The sequence below is a fragment of the Mauremys mutica genome, chromosome 14 (assembly GCF_020497125.1).
Source record: "Mauremys mutica isolate MM-2020 ecotype Southern chromosome 14, ASM2049712v1, whole genome shotgun sequence".
Taxonomy (NCBI): domain Eukaryota; kingdom Metazoa; phylum Chordata; order Testudines; family Geoemydidae; genus Mauremys; species Mauremys mutica.
In genome coordinates, this window is record NC_059085.1 from 11,725,998 (window position 1) to 11,743,362 (window position 17,365).

At 49.2% G+C, this 17,365-nt stretch overlaps 1 protein-coding gene across 1 annotated transcript in view; it reads right to left on the reverse strand.

Moving 5' to 3' along the window:
* Positions 1-7,227, reverse strand: part of SLC12A3 (solute carrier family 12 member 3) — a 43,130-nt gene extending 35,903 nt beyond the window's left edge. The window contains exons 1-4 of the mRNA XM_044987873.1: positions 6,887-7,227; positions 4,247-4,393; positions 928-1,003; positions 222-317 (exon numbers count right to left, since the gene is read on the reverse strand). Of these exons, the coding sequence (XP_044843808.1) occupies positions 222-317; positions 928-1,003; positions 4,247-4,393; positions 6,887-7,186 (619 nt within the window). The 5' untranslated portion in view covers positions 7,187-7,227. The remainder of the gene's footprint in view (positions 1-221; positions 318-927; positions 1,004-4,246; positions 4,394-6,886) is intronic.
* Between the last annotated feature and the right edge of the window lie 10,138 nt (positions 7,228-17,365).

A 17,365-nucleotide genomic window follows, 5' to 3' on the forward strand; every position in this document is an offset into this window, starting at 1 on the left:
CCCCAGACTTTCTTGAGATGCATCAAGCACTATATAGGGAATAGTCCCATACTGGGCAGAGAGACGAGGGGGACATTACATAGCCTAAGGGGTCTTTTTCATCTCTCTTTTCAGTGGCATTTACCAGAGCTGTATCCAAGCCCAGCATGTAAAGTACCAGAATGCGAGGGACTCGGCGGGAGCGGGAGTCCCTCAGAAGGAAAATGGGAGCCAAGCACTACCTGATTTCACTTTGCCGTTGGTGGAGATGGCAGAGATGGACAAGCCTGTGATGCTTGTCACCGTCACAGACATAAAGATAATCAGCCATGTGAGCGCTGCAGAGAAGAGGAATTAGTTTCACTTTGTTGCCTGGTGAAGAAAGCAATACCACCGTCTCTGACCCTTTTCCTTGGCACCCTGTACATTGATCCATAAAGTCATCCTTCCCCTCAACCCACTTCTTCCAGGATGTCTATAAGGGACCATGTCCTCTTCTGAGCCCAATTTCTATATTGCATCTGCCAGTGTCTATATCCCTATCCCATCTTCTCCATTGCTGGCCCATAGACACCAAAGCCCAGATTTTTAAAGGTATTTAAGTGTTGCTGAGCTAAGTGTTGCAACAACTAACAGATTTAGGAGCCTATGTCTTATTTTCAAAAAAGATTTAGGAACTAAATCTCTCAGTCAATGGGATTTGGGCTCCTAAGTGCCTAAATAACTTTAGAAAATGAGATTTAGGCTCCTAAATCAGTTAGGCTTTGCAATGGGGGCACAGCACCCCCTGAACACTTTTAAAAATTGGGCCCAAGGATATCGTGGAAGTGAGGGACTATTTTCATTGTGTCTTGAATAGTGCCAACCACTCTGTCAGGGCTTCCAATGAGACAAATTCTATCAAATATAATTGTTGCTGGTAACTATGGAGAATGGAGATGCACCTACCAATTCCTGCCTGTGCAGTGATCCAGGGCAATCGCAAATAGAGAATCACACCCCAGATGTTCAGCATACATCGAATCTAGAAGGAAAACAGCAACGTTAATCTCATGTGATCATCTGCATAGCTGACAGTACGTGTGAATAGAGAAACGGCGGAACTGCCAGCTCAGACCCACGGCTCCTCAAGTCCAATAGTGGCCAGTGCCAAATGCTTGAGACCCATGAAGTGGAGAGACCTGCCCACAGGAAGTTTTCCTCCTAACCTCATCAGTCAGAAGCTGGTTTAAGCCCTGAAGCGTGAGGCTTCATTTCCCTTCTAGAAGTTTTTTAATCCGTCCTACTGCAACTCTGTGGTGTCCATGTTATCCATGTCAATGTCTAGCTCTTATCTGGCACTTGTCATCAGTAGATCTCAAAGAGTTTTGCAAAGGAGGCCAGGCTCATCATCTCCCATTTTACAGATGGGGAAACTGAGGCACAGGGCAGAGACGCGACTTACTCCCAGCCTCCCAGCAACAAAACCAGGAATGGAGCCCAGGTCTCATGAATCCTAGTCCAGTGCCATGTCCACTTGGCAACACTGCATCCTGTTCGGAATCCTGCTAAGCTCTCGGCCTCAGTGATCTATCTGTATTAGGTAGTTCTATAACCCCCAGGGCCATAGCTGAGCACATCACAATCTTTCAGTATATTTACTCCCACAACACCACTCTGAGGTAGGCCAGGCCTATTGCTATTATCCCCCCGTTACAGTTGGAGAACACAGGCACAGAGAAATGAAGGCTACATCTATACGGCAAGCTCGGGGTGTGACTTCCCTGCTCATGAACATATCCTCACGCAAGCTCGAGTCTATGTAGCAATGTAGCCACGGTAGCCCTGGCAGTGGCAACACAGCTGAGCTGTGCAGAACACATACCCACCCAGCCAAGCATTCAGACTGAGGAATAAGGCGTACGTTTTTAAGAGTGGTGGTCATTAATCATTGGAACAATTTACTTGCGGCCTGGTGGATGTTCCTTCACTGGCCATTTTAAAATGAAGATTGGATGCGTTTTCTAAAAGATCTGCTCCAGGAATTATTTTATAGACGTTCTTTGGCCTTTGTTATACAGGCTTTAAGACTATCTGAGAACAATAGCCCCAGCTGGCCTTGGAATCGATTAACCTGAAGCTGGCGGGTCTGTACTCGGTATGGCTCCTCCATGCCTTCACTGCCTCTACCACACATGCTACCGCAGCTGCACTGCTATTTATACTCACGCCAGCTTGAGGAGAGCTAGTGCAAAGACACGTACACAAGCAGGGGAATCACACCCCTAACTTGAGATGTAGATGTAGCCTAAGTCACTTCCCCAAAATCACACAGGAAGTCTGTGGTGGAGCAGAGGATTGAACCTGAGTCTCTCAGGGGCCAGGCTAATGCCTTGAGCACAGGACCATGTTTCCTCTCTACCTGGATACGCTACCTCTGATACCTTGTGGCAATGAGTTCCACAGGCTCATTGTGCATTCTGTGTTTAAAAAAAGCATTTATTTGTATTGTTTTTTGAATATGTCACTTTTCCATTTTGTTGAATGTTCCTTTTGTTCCTGTATTATTAGTAAAGCTCCGAGTTTGTCACGGAGATCACGGAAATCACAGATTCCGTGACCACCCTGACTTCTGCAGCAGCCTGGTGTGGCTGGCCCGGGACCCACCAGAGCAGCTCGGGCAGGCTCTGGGCCAGTCGTAGCAGGAGTGGGGGGGGCTCAGGGCTGGGGATTGGGATGCAGGGCAGTGCTTACCTGGGGGGAGCTCCCTGGAAGGGTGACAGGAACTCCCCTCCCTCCGCTCCCAGCTCCACGGGCTGCCTCTGCCCACAGGCACCGCCCCTGCAGCTCCCATTGGTCACGGTTCCCAGCCAATGGGAGCTTCAGAACCGGGGCTTGGGGCAGGGTGGAGTGGAGGCAGCATGTGGAGCTAGGACCTGGGTAGGAAGCCTGCCCCAGCCCTGCCAACCCCGCCCCCAGAGCACTGGCAGCACCCCCTCGGGCTACCCCCCCAGCACCTGAGATGTCCCCCCAGGCTGCTCCCCACCCTCCTCAGAACCCATGGCACCTCCCCCAGGCCACACCTCCCCTGAGCACCCCCGGCGCCCCAGCACCCATGGCACCCCCCCAGAGCCACACACCCCACTACGTTTTAGTCAGGGTATATAGTAAAAGTCATGGACAGGTCATGGGCCGTGAATTTTTCTTTACTGCCCATGACCTGTCCATGACTTTCACTAAAAGTACCCATGATTAAAACCTAGCCTTAATTATTAGAGAGGGTTAATAGAAATGTCTCATCTACTATCTCTAGACCATTCATTATTGTGTATACTTTTATCACATCCCTCTGATCTGTCTCATCTCTAAGATAACAGTCCCAATTCAATCTCCCTTCATATGGAAACCTTCTTATACCCCTTGTTATTTTATCACTGGTCTTTGACCCGCCTCACCCCCCACTCTTTCTGTTGTGTGCTGCCTGAAATAGGGTGACCAGAACTGAACAGAGTATTCCAGGGGAGGGCATCTGATCGACATATAATGAAATGAACGTATTTTCAGTATGATTTCTCATCCCATTCCTTACACCTCCTAGCCATTTGTTTGATTGTTTTTCCAGCACCTTGAGCAGAGACCTCCCTGAGCTTGCTGCAAAGATACCCAGTGGATGCAATCAGGTTAAAACCTAGTAATGCTCAAGAATTATTCAAATGTTTCCTTTGAATCTGTCTTCTACTTTCCCTGTCACCCTAGTGTTCGAGCATCTCACGGTCTTTAATGTACTTAAACTCACAGCAAGTAAAGTGCTATTATCTCCATTTCACAGGTGAGAAACTGAGGCACAGGGTGGCTCTGTAACACACAGAATGCCTGCAGCAGAACACAAGATTGAACCAGATTGATCCCCTTGCCCCTGGACCATCCTTCCTCCCTACCTACAGCACCTGCCATTTGTCAAGTTTGAACTTTCCTGCCATCATGTGGCTTAATATAACAGCATATGAGGCATCAGGATTGCATCAATCTGTCACACTAAAACAAGCTAGATTATACACTGAACCCAGGGAGAAGAAAAGTTCTGCACTGATTTTCAAACCCAAGCCATTACCCTGTGTATGGTTCCATTGACGTCAATGGGATGGCTTTAGGAGTGATTTCCAACTCGGGGAGAGTGAAGGTGGCAAGATCATGCTGTACATGAATTGCTGCCAGCATAGGACCCAAGATCTCCGATTACACTTCCTTCTGGTCTGTACGCAGCAAAAAAAAAACCCCAAAAACTTACCATCACCCCTTTCACCCATCCAAATCGGACAGGCTCGCCTTGAGGCTTTTCCCCACCCTCGCCGCCATCTTCCTCAGTCGTTTCGTCACTCAGGCCGTTACTTTTCTGGGGTTCGTACACTGGGTTGTGGAGACGGCTATTGTCCGACTGAGAAAGCAGAGAGAAATCAAGTCACAACAGGGCATAGAGGTGGGACAGAAAGGAAGATGTCTGGGAACATATTAGAACTTGTCAATTTTCAACCCTCCCTTTGAAATGTTTAACCCTAGAGATAAGCAGGAATGTTGTGCTAGAGACAAGGACCTGTCTCTCAGTAGGTGTCTGTACACCACCGAGCACAATGGGACCCCGATTTCAGTTCACACCATCATCATACAAATAATGAATAACACCACCACACAAGTAGATATGTACTCCTGTTTCTTCTTAAAATACTGTAAATCAGAACTTGCAAATAACAACAATACCTAGCTTGTATATAGTGGTTTTCATCAGTCGTAGCAGATCTGGGGTCTGGAGACTTTGGGTTTTTTGCTTCACAGTTAGTTAATATTTGTACAGTGCTGTGAAAATATAAGGAACTATGGGTGAGATTTTCACAATCTGTCTGTCTTAAGGACTGACATGGCCCCCATCACTATGGGATCTGAGTACCTCACAATCTTTAGTGCATTTATCTTCACACAATCCTGGCAGGCCAGGAAGTGCTGTTATCCTCATTTTACAGATGGGGAATAGAGGCTAAAGACCAGATTTTTAAAGGTATTTAGGTGCTTAAAGATGCAAGTGTTTTCAGTGGGATTTAGGTGCCTAGGTGCTTTTGAAATCCCCCATAAGCAGCTATTTGCATCTTTAGGTGCTGAAATCCTTTAAAAAATCCGGCCCTTAGTAAAGCTGGTGGGACACATGGGAAAAACACTGTTCACAGGATGCCTCAAAAGGAGCTTTCATCAGCAGTGTAAGGACAACACAAATATCTCCGGGCACGGCGGCAAGACGATGGCAGGTTTCAATGAGCCCCTGGAGCTTGTTGACTATAGACTGCAGAGAAACGAGTCCATCTTCAGCTCATCCATGGAATGCTGAGCTAGCAAAAGACCCCAATGGAGGAGGCCTGTGACCTAGACCACGACAACAGAGTGCTTCGCAATAGGATGCGCCCTGACCATGTCACACGGCCCTGCAGTTTTTACTGCTTGAGTCTGTGTCATGCTGGTACACCCCTTCCCAATAGCTAGAGTAAGAGAACTTGAAACACCTTGTTTGAAATTACTGAACCTCCATGACTACTTTCTTAAGAGCTTTGGCAACGGAGAAGGGGGTTCTGGGTTGGGATGCAGATAGATACCAGCTAGGCCAGAGATTTTACAGACCCTGCAGCCTTCTTCCCCCTCTAAGTAAAGGGTACAATAGTGGGGGCAGTTTAGGGAAAACGTGCCCTGCCCATAGTCAGTCTGTTTGCTGGATAAATACAGGATTTGAGTCTCTAGGTCCATCAAGCCAGGAACTTTCAGCACCGCTAATTTCCCTTGAAAATGTAAAACCACAAGCATACCTCTGTTTGCTGCAAGGTCCAGGTAAATGACCATAACTGTGCAGAGAGACTTCAGCAGCATTCTTTTTATCCCCCAGGAAAGAAAAGGATGGGACAAGGAAACATAACCCTACACCACCATTTATGAGGCAGATTCGTGGGCAAAGATCTCAGCCCTGACTTTGTTAGGAAGCAACTGAGTTTTGCAAGTCCTCTGTCAGGCCATTTCTTCTCTTTATTTACCTGAGTTTATAAAAATGCCAAAGAGGAGGGCACCTAGCTACATGTTCTTGGCCCCCTTGGCATAACTTAAAAATACATCCGAATGCAGGTGACCCTCCCAGTCCCCATCCTGGCCATTACAATTCTTCCCTAGCCACTCCTTGCCAGGCCTGGAGGGAAAATATGCTCTGACGAGCATCAGATATGGGATGTTTTGGACCAAGAAGGGGGCGGATTCCAAAGCTGGAGACAGACGGATTTCACTGTACGTGAACATGACAAAAGCAAGGCCATGTTATTATAGGAAAGCAGACAGGCTTTCTCTTCATATGCGGTAGAATGTCATCGATGTGAGAATATTGCAGCGCATGAGGGTAGTTAGGTTACAATACTACCACACCTTTGTTTTATGTTCAGTTTGGGAATATGCATTTTACAGCAATATTCATCCTATACGCCGGTGTGATTTACCTCTGACCGCTCAGGATGGTGACACAAGCTGATGGAGTCATGAGCTGATCCATCTGCCTGATATTTAAGTCTCAATGGTCAACATTTTCTCCTAGTGGAAACAGGGCACTCGGCGCTCAGAAGTTGTTGGTTGTCCGCACTAGAGCTGGAGAACCGTTTGCAGTGACCTAAAGCATCAGATTTCACCTTTGTTGCTTGTTAGTAAATAGATTAAGAACAGATCACGCTTTCCACCCATGGTTCACAGTTAGTCAGCGAATCTTTCTATGACCCGTGTTTGCAGAAGGCTCATTTCAAAGTCTACGTTTCTTCTGCAGGGACAGAGATAAGCACAGAAGGAATATTTGCTACACACAGACTACAGCACTGCTCAAGTAACTCGACGCTAGAGACAGTCCTCCTATATAGCTTACCTCCAAGAAAGAATGTAGATCTGCCAGCGTGGGCCTAACTTTACTGGTTTCACCCGCCACCTTCGTGTTGGCGTAATGTTCATAAGTCGGCACAACATCCACTGTGTTGTAGCCAAAGGTCCTCATGTAGAAAGTGCTGCTGTGGGTGAGGTGGTTGGGATGGGTAGCCTCATAGGTGGCAGTGTCAGGCTGTCCATAGTGAGGTTTGCCGCTGTCCTCGGTGCTGATCAGGGTGCTAATGGTGAACCTGCCACTGGCATGAGCCAAGTCAGTTAATTCTGTGGCGGGCAACTCCGACATTTTATCCCTGCTCTCCTCTCTGCCTGGGTCTCTCTTGGCCAAGCGATGGGGAGGCTGCGATACTATAGGCGGCACACAGGAGCATATGGAGACTTTATACACAGCGAAACCAGAACGAACCAACTGGCTGCCACTTAATCAATTACTCATGGGGAAAACTAATTGGCTTGAACCACACGGAGCCGGTCATGGAAAAGAACAGCCTGAGGGGGTATCAAAATGCCTGTTACCCGAATCGCTGACTCCCAGTGCCTGATCGGGGCTGCGATAACAGATTGGAGATTAAGTCCCAAGGACAGATCAGTGGGAGAATGTGGAGTTATGTTTCCCCTGCAGCCTAACCAGGTACATTCTGTTCCTGCTACAATTTGATAGGTAAAAACAAAAACAACACATCTCTCTCGGGGATATTGCCCCAGCCTGAATGGCCTCTGTAAAATGGCTACAGAGGAAGCATATTGGGTTTTTCTGGTCACTGCCCATGTGGCTCAGAGGCTTTCAAGTACAGCTGCTGAGTTTAAGCCTGCCGGACAGGAACCAACTAGACTGTGGTGGAGATGTGGAAAGAAAAGTGCTTTCTGTTATGTCATGTAACTTCATGCAACACACTGTGTCAGATTCAGCTACTTACAGTGTAATTTTAGCTTAGACGACACCTTCTCTACACAACAGGAATCTCAAAGGTCTTTGCAATGTGGAATAGGGAACTCGTAGAGTTAAATAAAACCAGAAAAAGAGAGAGAGAGAGAGAGAGGATTTAAATGATGGCTCAGGGAGAAAAGAAATGTATCCATCAGCTTAGATGGGGCTACTATAAGGTGGGTGCATAACTGGCTGGATAACCGTACTCAGAGAGTAGTTATTAATGGTTCCCAATCCTGCTGGAAAGGTGTAACAAGTGGGGTTCCGCAGGGGTCTGTTTTGGGACCGGCTCTGTTCAATATCTTCATCAACGACTTAGATATTGGCATAGAAAGTTCGCTTATTAAGTTTGCAGATGATACCAAACTGGGAGGGATTGCAACTGCTTTGGAGGACAGGGTCATAATTCAAAATGATCTGGACAAATTGGAGAAATGGTCTGAGGTAAACAGGATGAAGTTTAACAAAGACAAATGCAAAGTGCTCCACTTAGGAAGGAACAATCAGTTTCACACATACAGAATGGGAAGAGACTGTCTTGGAAGGAGTACGGCAGAAAGGGATCTAGGGGTTATAGTGGACCACAAGCTAAATATGAGTCAACAGTGTGATGCTGTTGCAAAAAAAGCAAACGTGATTCTGGGATGCATTAACCGGTGTGTTGTGAGCAAGACACGAGAAGTCATTCTTCCGCTCTACTCTGCGCTGGTTAGGCCTCAACTGGAGTATTGTGTCCAGTTCTGGGCACCGCATTTCAAGAAAGATGTGGAGAAATTGGAGAGGGTCCAGAGAAGAGCAACAAGAATGATTAAAGGTCTTGAGAACATGACCTACGAAGGAAGGCTGAAAGAATTGGGTTTGTTTAGTTTGGAAAAGAGAAGACTGAGAGGGGACATGAGAGCAGTTTTCAGGTATCTAAAAGGGCGTCATCAGGAGGAGGGAGAACACTTGTTCACTGTAGCCTCCAAGGATAGAACAGGAAGCAATGGGCTTAAACTGCAGCAAGGGAGGTTTAGGTTGGACATTAGGGAAAAGTTCCTAACTGGCAGGGTGGTTAAACACTGGAATAAATTGCCTAGGGAGGTTGTGGAATCTCCATCTCTGGAGATATTTAAGAGTAGGTTAGATAAATGTCTATCCGGGATGGTCTAGACAGTATTTGGTCCTGCCATGAGGGCAGGGGACTGGACTCGACCTCTCGAGGTCCCTTCCAGTCCTAGAGTCTATGAATCTATGTGAGGGGGATACAGGGAGAGTGCTCCAGATGACAGGAGAGGCAGAGAAGGAAGCTCCCCTGCCAACACCAGCAAGACTGTGGGAAGGAGCAGAGAGGAGGCTGACATGAAATGAGAGACCTCACATGGCAAGGTGCTGAGTGCCTTCAACTCCTATTGACTCAGGGGGAGCTCAGAGTGCGCAGTACTGCACGGGAGGAACTCAGCCACTCGTAGGCTCTTGTCCGAGCAGAGGGAAATTGTAGATGGGGGGTAGAGTTGTTTGTGGCCAGGGCTCTTTGTATGTGTGGGAAATGGGAGAGCAGCACTCTATGCATGCTGGGGTCCAGGGACACGGGGCAGTAGCACTGCAGTTCCCATCTCAGCACTGGGGGTGGGAGGCACCCATGAATGATCCGTCTGATTAATATACACAGCGTTCTCCACACACGTGCAGGGCCTGCGGGCAAAGCTGTGAACTTATCTACCTCTGGCTCCCATTACCCAGGGCCGCCGCAACCCATTAGGCGATCTAGGTGGTCACGTAGGGCGCTGACATTTGGGGGGGCGGCGACCGCGGTGGCTGAACATCCGGCCACCACGGTCATCGCCAGTATTTTGGGGGCGGGACCTTCTGCCACCTCTGTCAGGGGTGCCATTTTGGGGGCAGAACCTTCCGCCGCCTAGGGCGCCAAAAAGGCTGCCGGCTCCTCCCATTACCCTAGTGCCTAAGCAACTAACAATCTTCAGTCCTCACAGCAACCCGGTGAGGTAGGGCAGTGCTATTGCCCCCATTTTACAGATGGAGAACTGAGGCACAGAAGGACTAAATGACTCGCCCAAAGTGAGGTCACTCAGGGGGTCTGCAGAAGAGCAGGAATTGGACTCAGCTCTCCCTGAATCCCTGGCTGGTCCCCTAGCTATTGGGCCATACTGAGAGGGATGGGCAGGTACCTAAGAGTTAGGCATTTAGATCATGGGACAGTTATGCTTCCTCTAGTGAGCACAGGGCCAGATTTTTCAGAACTGCATGTGATCACGCAGCTGACAAACACTGTGTATACGAACACATCCTTCATCCACACGCCATCACCAGGATCCCATGTGCACATACCAGGGCCATTGGGGTGTGTGTGGGGGGGTATATTTTATCGTGTACCCCAAAAGCTGGGGTGTTGTGTTTTTTTAAATGAGCGGACAAAAACATGTGTGTAGTGTATAATCTGGAGCGATTACTCTGTAAAGACAGGAATATGGATCTCCGTGTGGTGTGCAAATAGCTGGATTTGGCAAACAGATATGGTATAAAAATGGAACATTTTACCAAACCGAATTTTTTGCTGTTGCCTGCAAAACACTAGGAAGGTGGCCTGCACAGGGAAATAAAATGGGTTTTGTGCTCATTTTCTTTCTGTGTGATATAAAGAGAAAACCTGAAGTGTTTCTGTGCAAAAAAGCTTGTTTTTTTAATCATTATAAATCCAGATCGTGTCTACCCTGGGGGACTCTATGGTGACTGGAGAGCTAGGGAAGTTACCATCTCAAGAGACTGAAAGCTGAACAGCGGCAGGGAAAAGGATTTTAAAGTCAGATAGTTGAAAACTTTGTTTTTGCTAACGCCGATGTCTCATAATCGCTTGGGAGAAGTGATTATTTTTTTTAAAACAAAAGTTAAACTCTGCTGGCCTTTGGGTGAAAGTATGAGAGCTCATGAGACAAATCGCCGTGACTTCCACAAAGTTCTCTATCAAAACCTGGGGACACCCGCTAGACCAGATAAGAGTGGGGAACGTTGGGTAAGTGCTCTGGCACCTCGCTGAGCTGGGGCATTAGAGATCATGAAAATCCAGGACACATGTATAGACTTGAGGCAGCACGAGTGCAGGAAAGCATTATGCAGGCGCCTTTCACAGAACTCTGCCAACACGCCTAGCTCCTAACCTGCAGCATCTCGTATCACACCATGCAAAAGGATACGGCAGTTGTGTGATGGGGACACAATGAACCAATCAGATATTGATGTTATCTTCCAATTCATCCCCCCTCATTGCATCCTTCCACTGGCTCCTTCTTCACCACAGACACAAATTACTTGCCTTTACTTTCAGGGCTCTCCCTGGCTTGGCCTCACTGTCTGTCAACTCTAACATGCAGCCAGATGCTGCTGCTTCTGTGCCAGTGGCGCTAGCTGTTAGCACCCATCCATCAAGTCTCTTTGGGCTTTCTCCCATGCTGCCCCTTATGCACGGGAGGAGCTGCCATAAAGCACCACATTGTCGTAAGCTGAGACTGGGGCTTATTCCAGTGTCGTGATCATGTGATCACCCTCCCCTGCCCCCCGATTTGTCGTACCATAAGCTCAGATTGTAAAGCAGGGACTGTCTTATCACACACGTGTATGGTGGGGTCTCCAGGCACGACCACAATGCAAATAATAAAACCACTGTGAGAAATTAAGCCCCAGTTCACCAACATATTTAAGTGCTTGCTTAACTTCAAGGACTTGACTTAAGCACGTACTTTGGTGCCTTGTTCGATAGGGATGGGATTGCTCATGTTTCGAGTGCTTTGCTGACTCAGGGCAGTAGTGCCGCTGGGAAGATTTGTTTTCCCCTAGTCCACACAACAGGTATAGTACTAGAGGTGGCAGCAGTGCGAGATTCCTCCATGGGGTTCCACTGATGTGCTCCCACCTCACCACGCAGAGCCCAGACCTCACGCAGGAAGAGCAACCTACATACCTTACCCAGGGGTTCACCTCGAGAATGAGACCGGCATCAAGGGTGCCCATCTGCGAGAGCTAATTAGTGATGTGGACAGCAGTCAACGAACCCATTCCACATAGGGCATCAAACACCCTTCTTATGGTAATGAGTCCTGGCCTGGCCTGGCCTGAAGTGGGTGACCTAGAGGGAAAGACCACATAGACCTTTCAGAAGTGCTGTGCCGAGTCTTCATTTAGTCACTCTAATTTAAGGTTTCGCTTGCCAGTCATACATTTTAACGTTTTTAGAAGGTCTCTTTCTAGAAGTCTATAATATATAACTAAACTATTGTTGTATGTAAAGGAAATAAGGTTTTTAAAATGTTTAAAGAAGCTTCATTTGAAATTAAATTAAAATGCAGAGCCCCCCGGACCGGTGGCCAGGACCCGGGCAGTGTGAGTGCCACTGAAAATCAGCTTGCATGCCGCCTTCGGTATGCGTGCCATAGGTTGCCTAACCCTGACATAGACCATTAAGAATCCTCTGAGCCGTCCAGAACCCCAAATTGCCTTTCAAATGGGCTTCTGTATAACCGATGCTTGAAGCCTGTGGAACTCCTACCGGCGCTAACAGGCATCACCCAGGTGCACTGAGAAGTGAACCTACCCCGCAGGGACTGGATTATTTACTTTGCGTAAAGGACTCATTCCTTAAGGAAGCCGAGTAGCTGCAGCTCCCGGACTCCTGGATACACTGTGGCTATTCAGCACCAGTTAGGATAGGGCCCATATCGAATACACTACAGAGATGCTAAGGTAATCGGACATTATTATTTGTATTGCGGTATCCCTGAAGGGCCCCAGGCAGGGATTGGGGCCCCATTTCTAGAAACACATCTTAAAAGATTCAGAGATTATGGCCCCAATTCAGAAAGCCGTCTTAGTGCAGGCTTAATTCCTTTCCTATTCAAGAAAGCCCCCAAAACCAGGCTCAGGTTCCAATGGCTTCAATGAGGGCCACCGCTTCTAAATTTCAAGTTGACTTCAACGGAATGTAAACATGCACTTAAAAGTCAAGCATGTTCTCAAGCGCTGCCCTGAATAGGGACGGGCTGCCTGAATCGAGGTCTAAGCGCTGATCTCATCTGATCAAACGGAACTTCTGAACAGCACAGAGGTGGGTGTATGCTGGTGTGTGGCGGCGGGGGGCTCTTCCAGGGACTGAACACTGGGAGGCTTGTTCTCCGAAGTCACATGTCAATTTAAAAGCAGTTACAGATAAGATCTCTCAAGACAGCAAATAGAAGTCAGGTAATAAAGTTTGAGTGCGACACCAGAAAAGCCATTTGAAATTCAGCCCTGTGTATGCTGGCAGGTTAATGGAAAATTCGGTCTGTTCTCTGCAGTGCCTCTGGCGATCTTTTGTATTCACATTAAAGGTTTCACCTGCCTTCCTTTTACTGGGGGTTATTTCCTTCTGGGTTGTATTGTTTTATGTACTGGCCTGCAGAGAGCTAGATTAGGCACCTCTTGCTCCCGTGGGTGGGCTCTTACTCATGCGAGCAGGCCACCTGACAGCAAAGAGCTTACTCACTTTGGGAAACACTCCCTCGTTTGGGTAAAGGTTACACAATCCACCCCACGAGACCCTGCGTAACACAGTACTAACACACTCATCCCCTTTGGACATTTTTGGAGCCTTGCAAACCAGTCACCTGTCTGTAATGTTAATGTGCAGCCATTTGGTCCCTTTCTTTCTGGTGGGAGCTGATGAAGGTTCTGAAATGCTCAGGCCAAGGGTGGATGCCCGAATCTGAAGTCCACTGACTCTCAGGCTGACAGTTTAAGCTTTAGCCTCCCGTCGTCCATCTCCTCCAGCAGAAGGGAAGCCAGGGCTGCCGGCTAGCTGGACTTGGGAGGGGAAAGAGAAGGGACTCAGGTTCCCAGAGCGGTGCAGGCCAGAGGCTTGTTAGACGTGCAACCATAAGTGGTGGTAGAAAATGCCGGGGGCTGAGTAAAACAGGCCCGGCTCTCCGGTGTGTGTGGGGGGTCATTGTCTCTAGCCTGGGCCGGTGCGGAGGGCAGGCCTCAGGTGAGGAGTGGAGCACAAGCCTGCCCCACACTCAGCCCACCATGGCAGCTTCTGTCCCGCAGGGTCTCCCCGCTCATCCATTTGCTGTGGCAGGTGCCCCCGAGTGTGGGTGTGGGTGTCTAGCCATCTGATCACCCCAAGAAGACAACGAGAGGAGGGAAAACGTCACCAGCCCCGAGTAACACTCCAAAGTGAAGATGGGAGGCTGATGCCACAGCTAAAGAAGCGAGGGGCCCTATGGGGGTGGGATTCCTGGACAGGCTCTATGAGGCTGGAGCAATAAGTTGGTGCGGCCAGGAGTTGGGGACATTTGTGCTGATCTATTCAGACTGAATGGACTTGGATGCTGGGGACAACAGAAGGGCCCTGAGGGGAATAAGGGGGGCAGTGGGGGGGAGGGGAACATGCTGAGGCAGAAGGGAGGGAAGTGGGTTGGGGCCGGTGAGGGATGGGGGAGCTTTTAAGAGGTGGGTTTTACTGGGGAATGGGGAGCAGTGGCAGGGGAGGGTTTGGGGGGTGGAGGGAGGGTTTTGGAAGGGAGTGTCACAAGGGGGGGTTTGAGGAAATGGGGTTGGTGTGGTGGGGAAGGGGGATGGGCAGGGGGCCATGGCAGTAGGAGGCTGAGTTTATTCGCAGGTAGGTGGGGGGTTTAAGCCGGGTCTGGGGGGTGGAGGAGCTGGGAGGGGGCAGGATGGTTATTAGGCAGTTTATGGCAGTGGGTGGGTGGGAGGGGGATGATTGGAGGATCTATTGGGGGGATTTGGGTAGGGGTCTGGGGGGAGGGCCTGGGGGAGTGCAGGGAGCTGTGCGGCACTGCCAGTAGCTGTGCCTGGCTCCCTGCTCTGCACCCCTATCCCCGCTCCTCCCTCTCACACCGGCACCAGCCCCAGCTCCCCTCACAGGCCCCGGGGAGGGATGGACTCACCGCCTGCACACCAGGGCCAGGGCCAGCTCACCGGGGCAGACTCTGCCTGCAGCCCCATGCCAGGGGCCTGTGGACACAGTCTCGCCCCACGCCCTGGGCTCCAGGGTCTCCGCCTGCTTGTCCTGCCGCCGGGCAGCTCAGCACCACGTGCGGGCACCATCTGAGGTGGGGCTATGCCTGCTGAGCTGGGCTGTGCTCTGGCACTGGGCTGGCTCAGGTCTGAGCGGGGGCTAAGCCCCTTCCAGCCCTAGCTCTCTGCTGCCTGGGTGTCTGACCATCCGCATGTATTATCCCCGCGTGATACCCACAGCTAGAACCGCTGGGCACGGGCAGGGGCTGGGAGAAGTTAACCCGCTGAGCAAGGGGGCGGCAGCCCAGCGGGCAGGGAAGCACCTGAGCATGATAAAGGCGTAAGGACGGCAGCCAGAGGGGAGGGCCTGAGGAGAAAGGGTCCCTCCAGCAGAGGGTCCTGGCCACCGGTCCGGGGGGCTCTGCATTTTAATTTAATTTGAAATGAAGCTTCTTAAACATTTTAAAAACCTTATTTATCTTACATACAACAATAGCTTAGTTATATATTATAGACTTATAGAACGAGATCTTCTAAAAACGTTAAAATGTGTGACTGGCACGCGAAACCTTACATTAGAGTGACTAAATGAAGACTCAGCACACCACTTCTGAAAGGTTGCTGACCCCTGAGCTAGGGTAAATTCATCTCCTTCTAGGTTAGACTACGTGATCCAATGGTGCTTTGTAGCTTCAAACTGTACAAAACTTCAGGTTTCATGGCAGGCCTCATCCCCTAACTCAGCTGAGAGGCTTCCCCTTGGGGTGCTGGACAGTGAGATGTGGTCTTTAATTCATTCTGTTTAAGGCCTCAATTCAACAAAGAACTTGAAGCTAGTGCTTGAGGCATGCCTGAAACACACTGGAGTACTGCTGTAATGGCTGTCAATACAGCTGGTCAACAGCTTGGTAATGACTTTATGATTTGAATAAAAATGGTTCTTTTTCCAAAAAAGAAAAAAATTCACAAATCTTCAGATTTTTCTCAATTTTTTTCCATGTTTGACCAGTTTAGGAGACTTCTTTGTGCTGGGAGCTGTACGTACATATGGTAAGAGAGGGTCCCTGCCCCAATGCGCTCTCACTAGATACACCAAAAGGAGAACTATCCCCACTTTTCTGATTAAATGACTTGCACAAGGTCACCAGACAGCCGGTGGCAGAGCTGGTAAACTGAAGCCAGATTGCCTGAGGTCCAGTCCAGGGCAGTAACCACAAGTCGATCTTGTCAGTGCAGATTGGGATCCAGGCTTCCTGGATTGGGTCTGTCTCCAGTAAATACAAAATAGCCGCAACTCTCCAGTACTAAACAAAGATAAGGAGGGAAACTGTCTGGGGCTTGGGGGCCTTTCCCCAAAATCTCTCAGCAAGCATTACATGCAAGACACACGGCAATCAGAGGGAAACTGAAGCATACAAAACCCTTTCCAGGTAAAACACTGCATCATGTGAACGTGCCTTCAGGGTAGCTGTCCAGTTACAACAGGCAGAGAGACCCACAATCTGTGAGGGAGGAAAGGAACAGTTTCCGAGGGAGGGAGGCAATGACAGGGCAAACCGAGGCCGTGTGGAATAGCATCCAAAATGCTACAGCATGACAAAGGGCAGGAAAAGCTGCACGAAATGAGATGATTAGCAACAGAAATTATGCATCTGGAGCGGGAAACCGATGGCTCAGGGGGCTGACAATAGATGGAGCAGGTTCCTGAGATGAATCATAGCCAGGATCTGCAATGACCAACATTTGAATAGTAGTTTGTATTCCAGCGGCACCTAGAGTACCCAACCAAGATGAGGACTGTCTTGTGCTAGGTGCAGTTTGTTCACATAGTGGGAGACGCTCCCTGCCCCAAGGAGCTTGCAACCTAAGCAATGAAGGGGAGGAGTGTTATTGTCAGTCTTTTACGTACATGGAACTGAGGCACTGAGAGATTGTGACTTGCCCGTAGTTTGTAGCAGAGGTGGGGATTCAACCCAGGCTCCCCAGGTTGCCGACCACACCCTTCCCACAAAGCACCTGCCCTGTTCGCTACATGGTGCGTCACTGGTATGGAGAATGTTCTACTTCATCCAGAAGTGCTTAGCCAGGACACCTCGCTGAGGAGAGATTTAAACCCAGTGATGTGACTGAATGGGCACCTCACGCGCCTGCTGGGTCTGTCTGCTTGCTCCTCAGCAGCCCGGGCTCCTAGGAAATACGCAGAGAGAGTATAAGTGCCAGTATCTGGCTGTTTGCCCCTTCCCTTGCCAACTCACATGTGCTACATCCAGGGACCTTGCATGGGGCAGGCATTAGGGGTAGTCCTTGGCTGAGCACAGCATCACCTCCACAGGCCGGTTCAGAAGCTTTGTGACCATCTAGCTACCCCAACAACAGCATTATTACGGAAATAGTAACTAACAGGGGCTAATGCCTAATCACTCTAAATTACTCCAAGGCCGCAGTTCATATGGCTGACGCTCGTCATGGCACCAAACACATTACTGGAAGGTGCTCAGATGCCAGGGGAATGGGCATGGTATAGGAACCAAA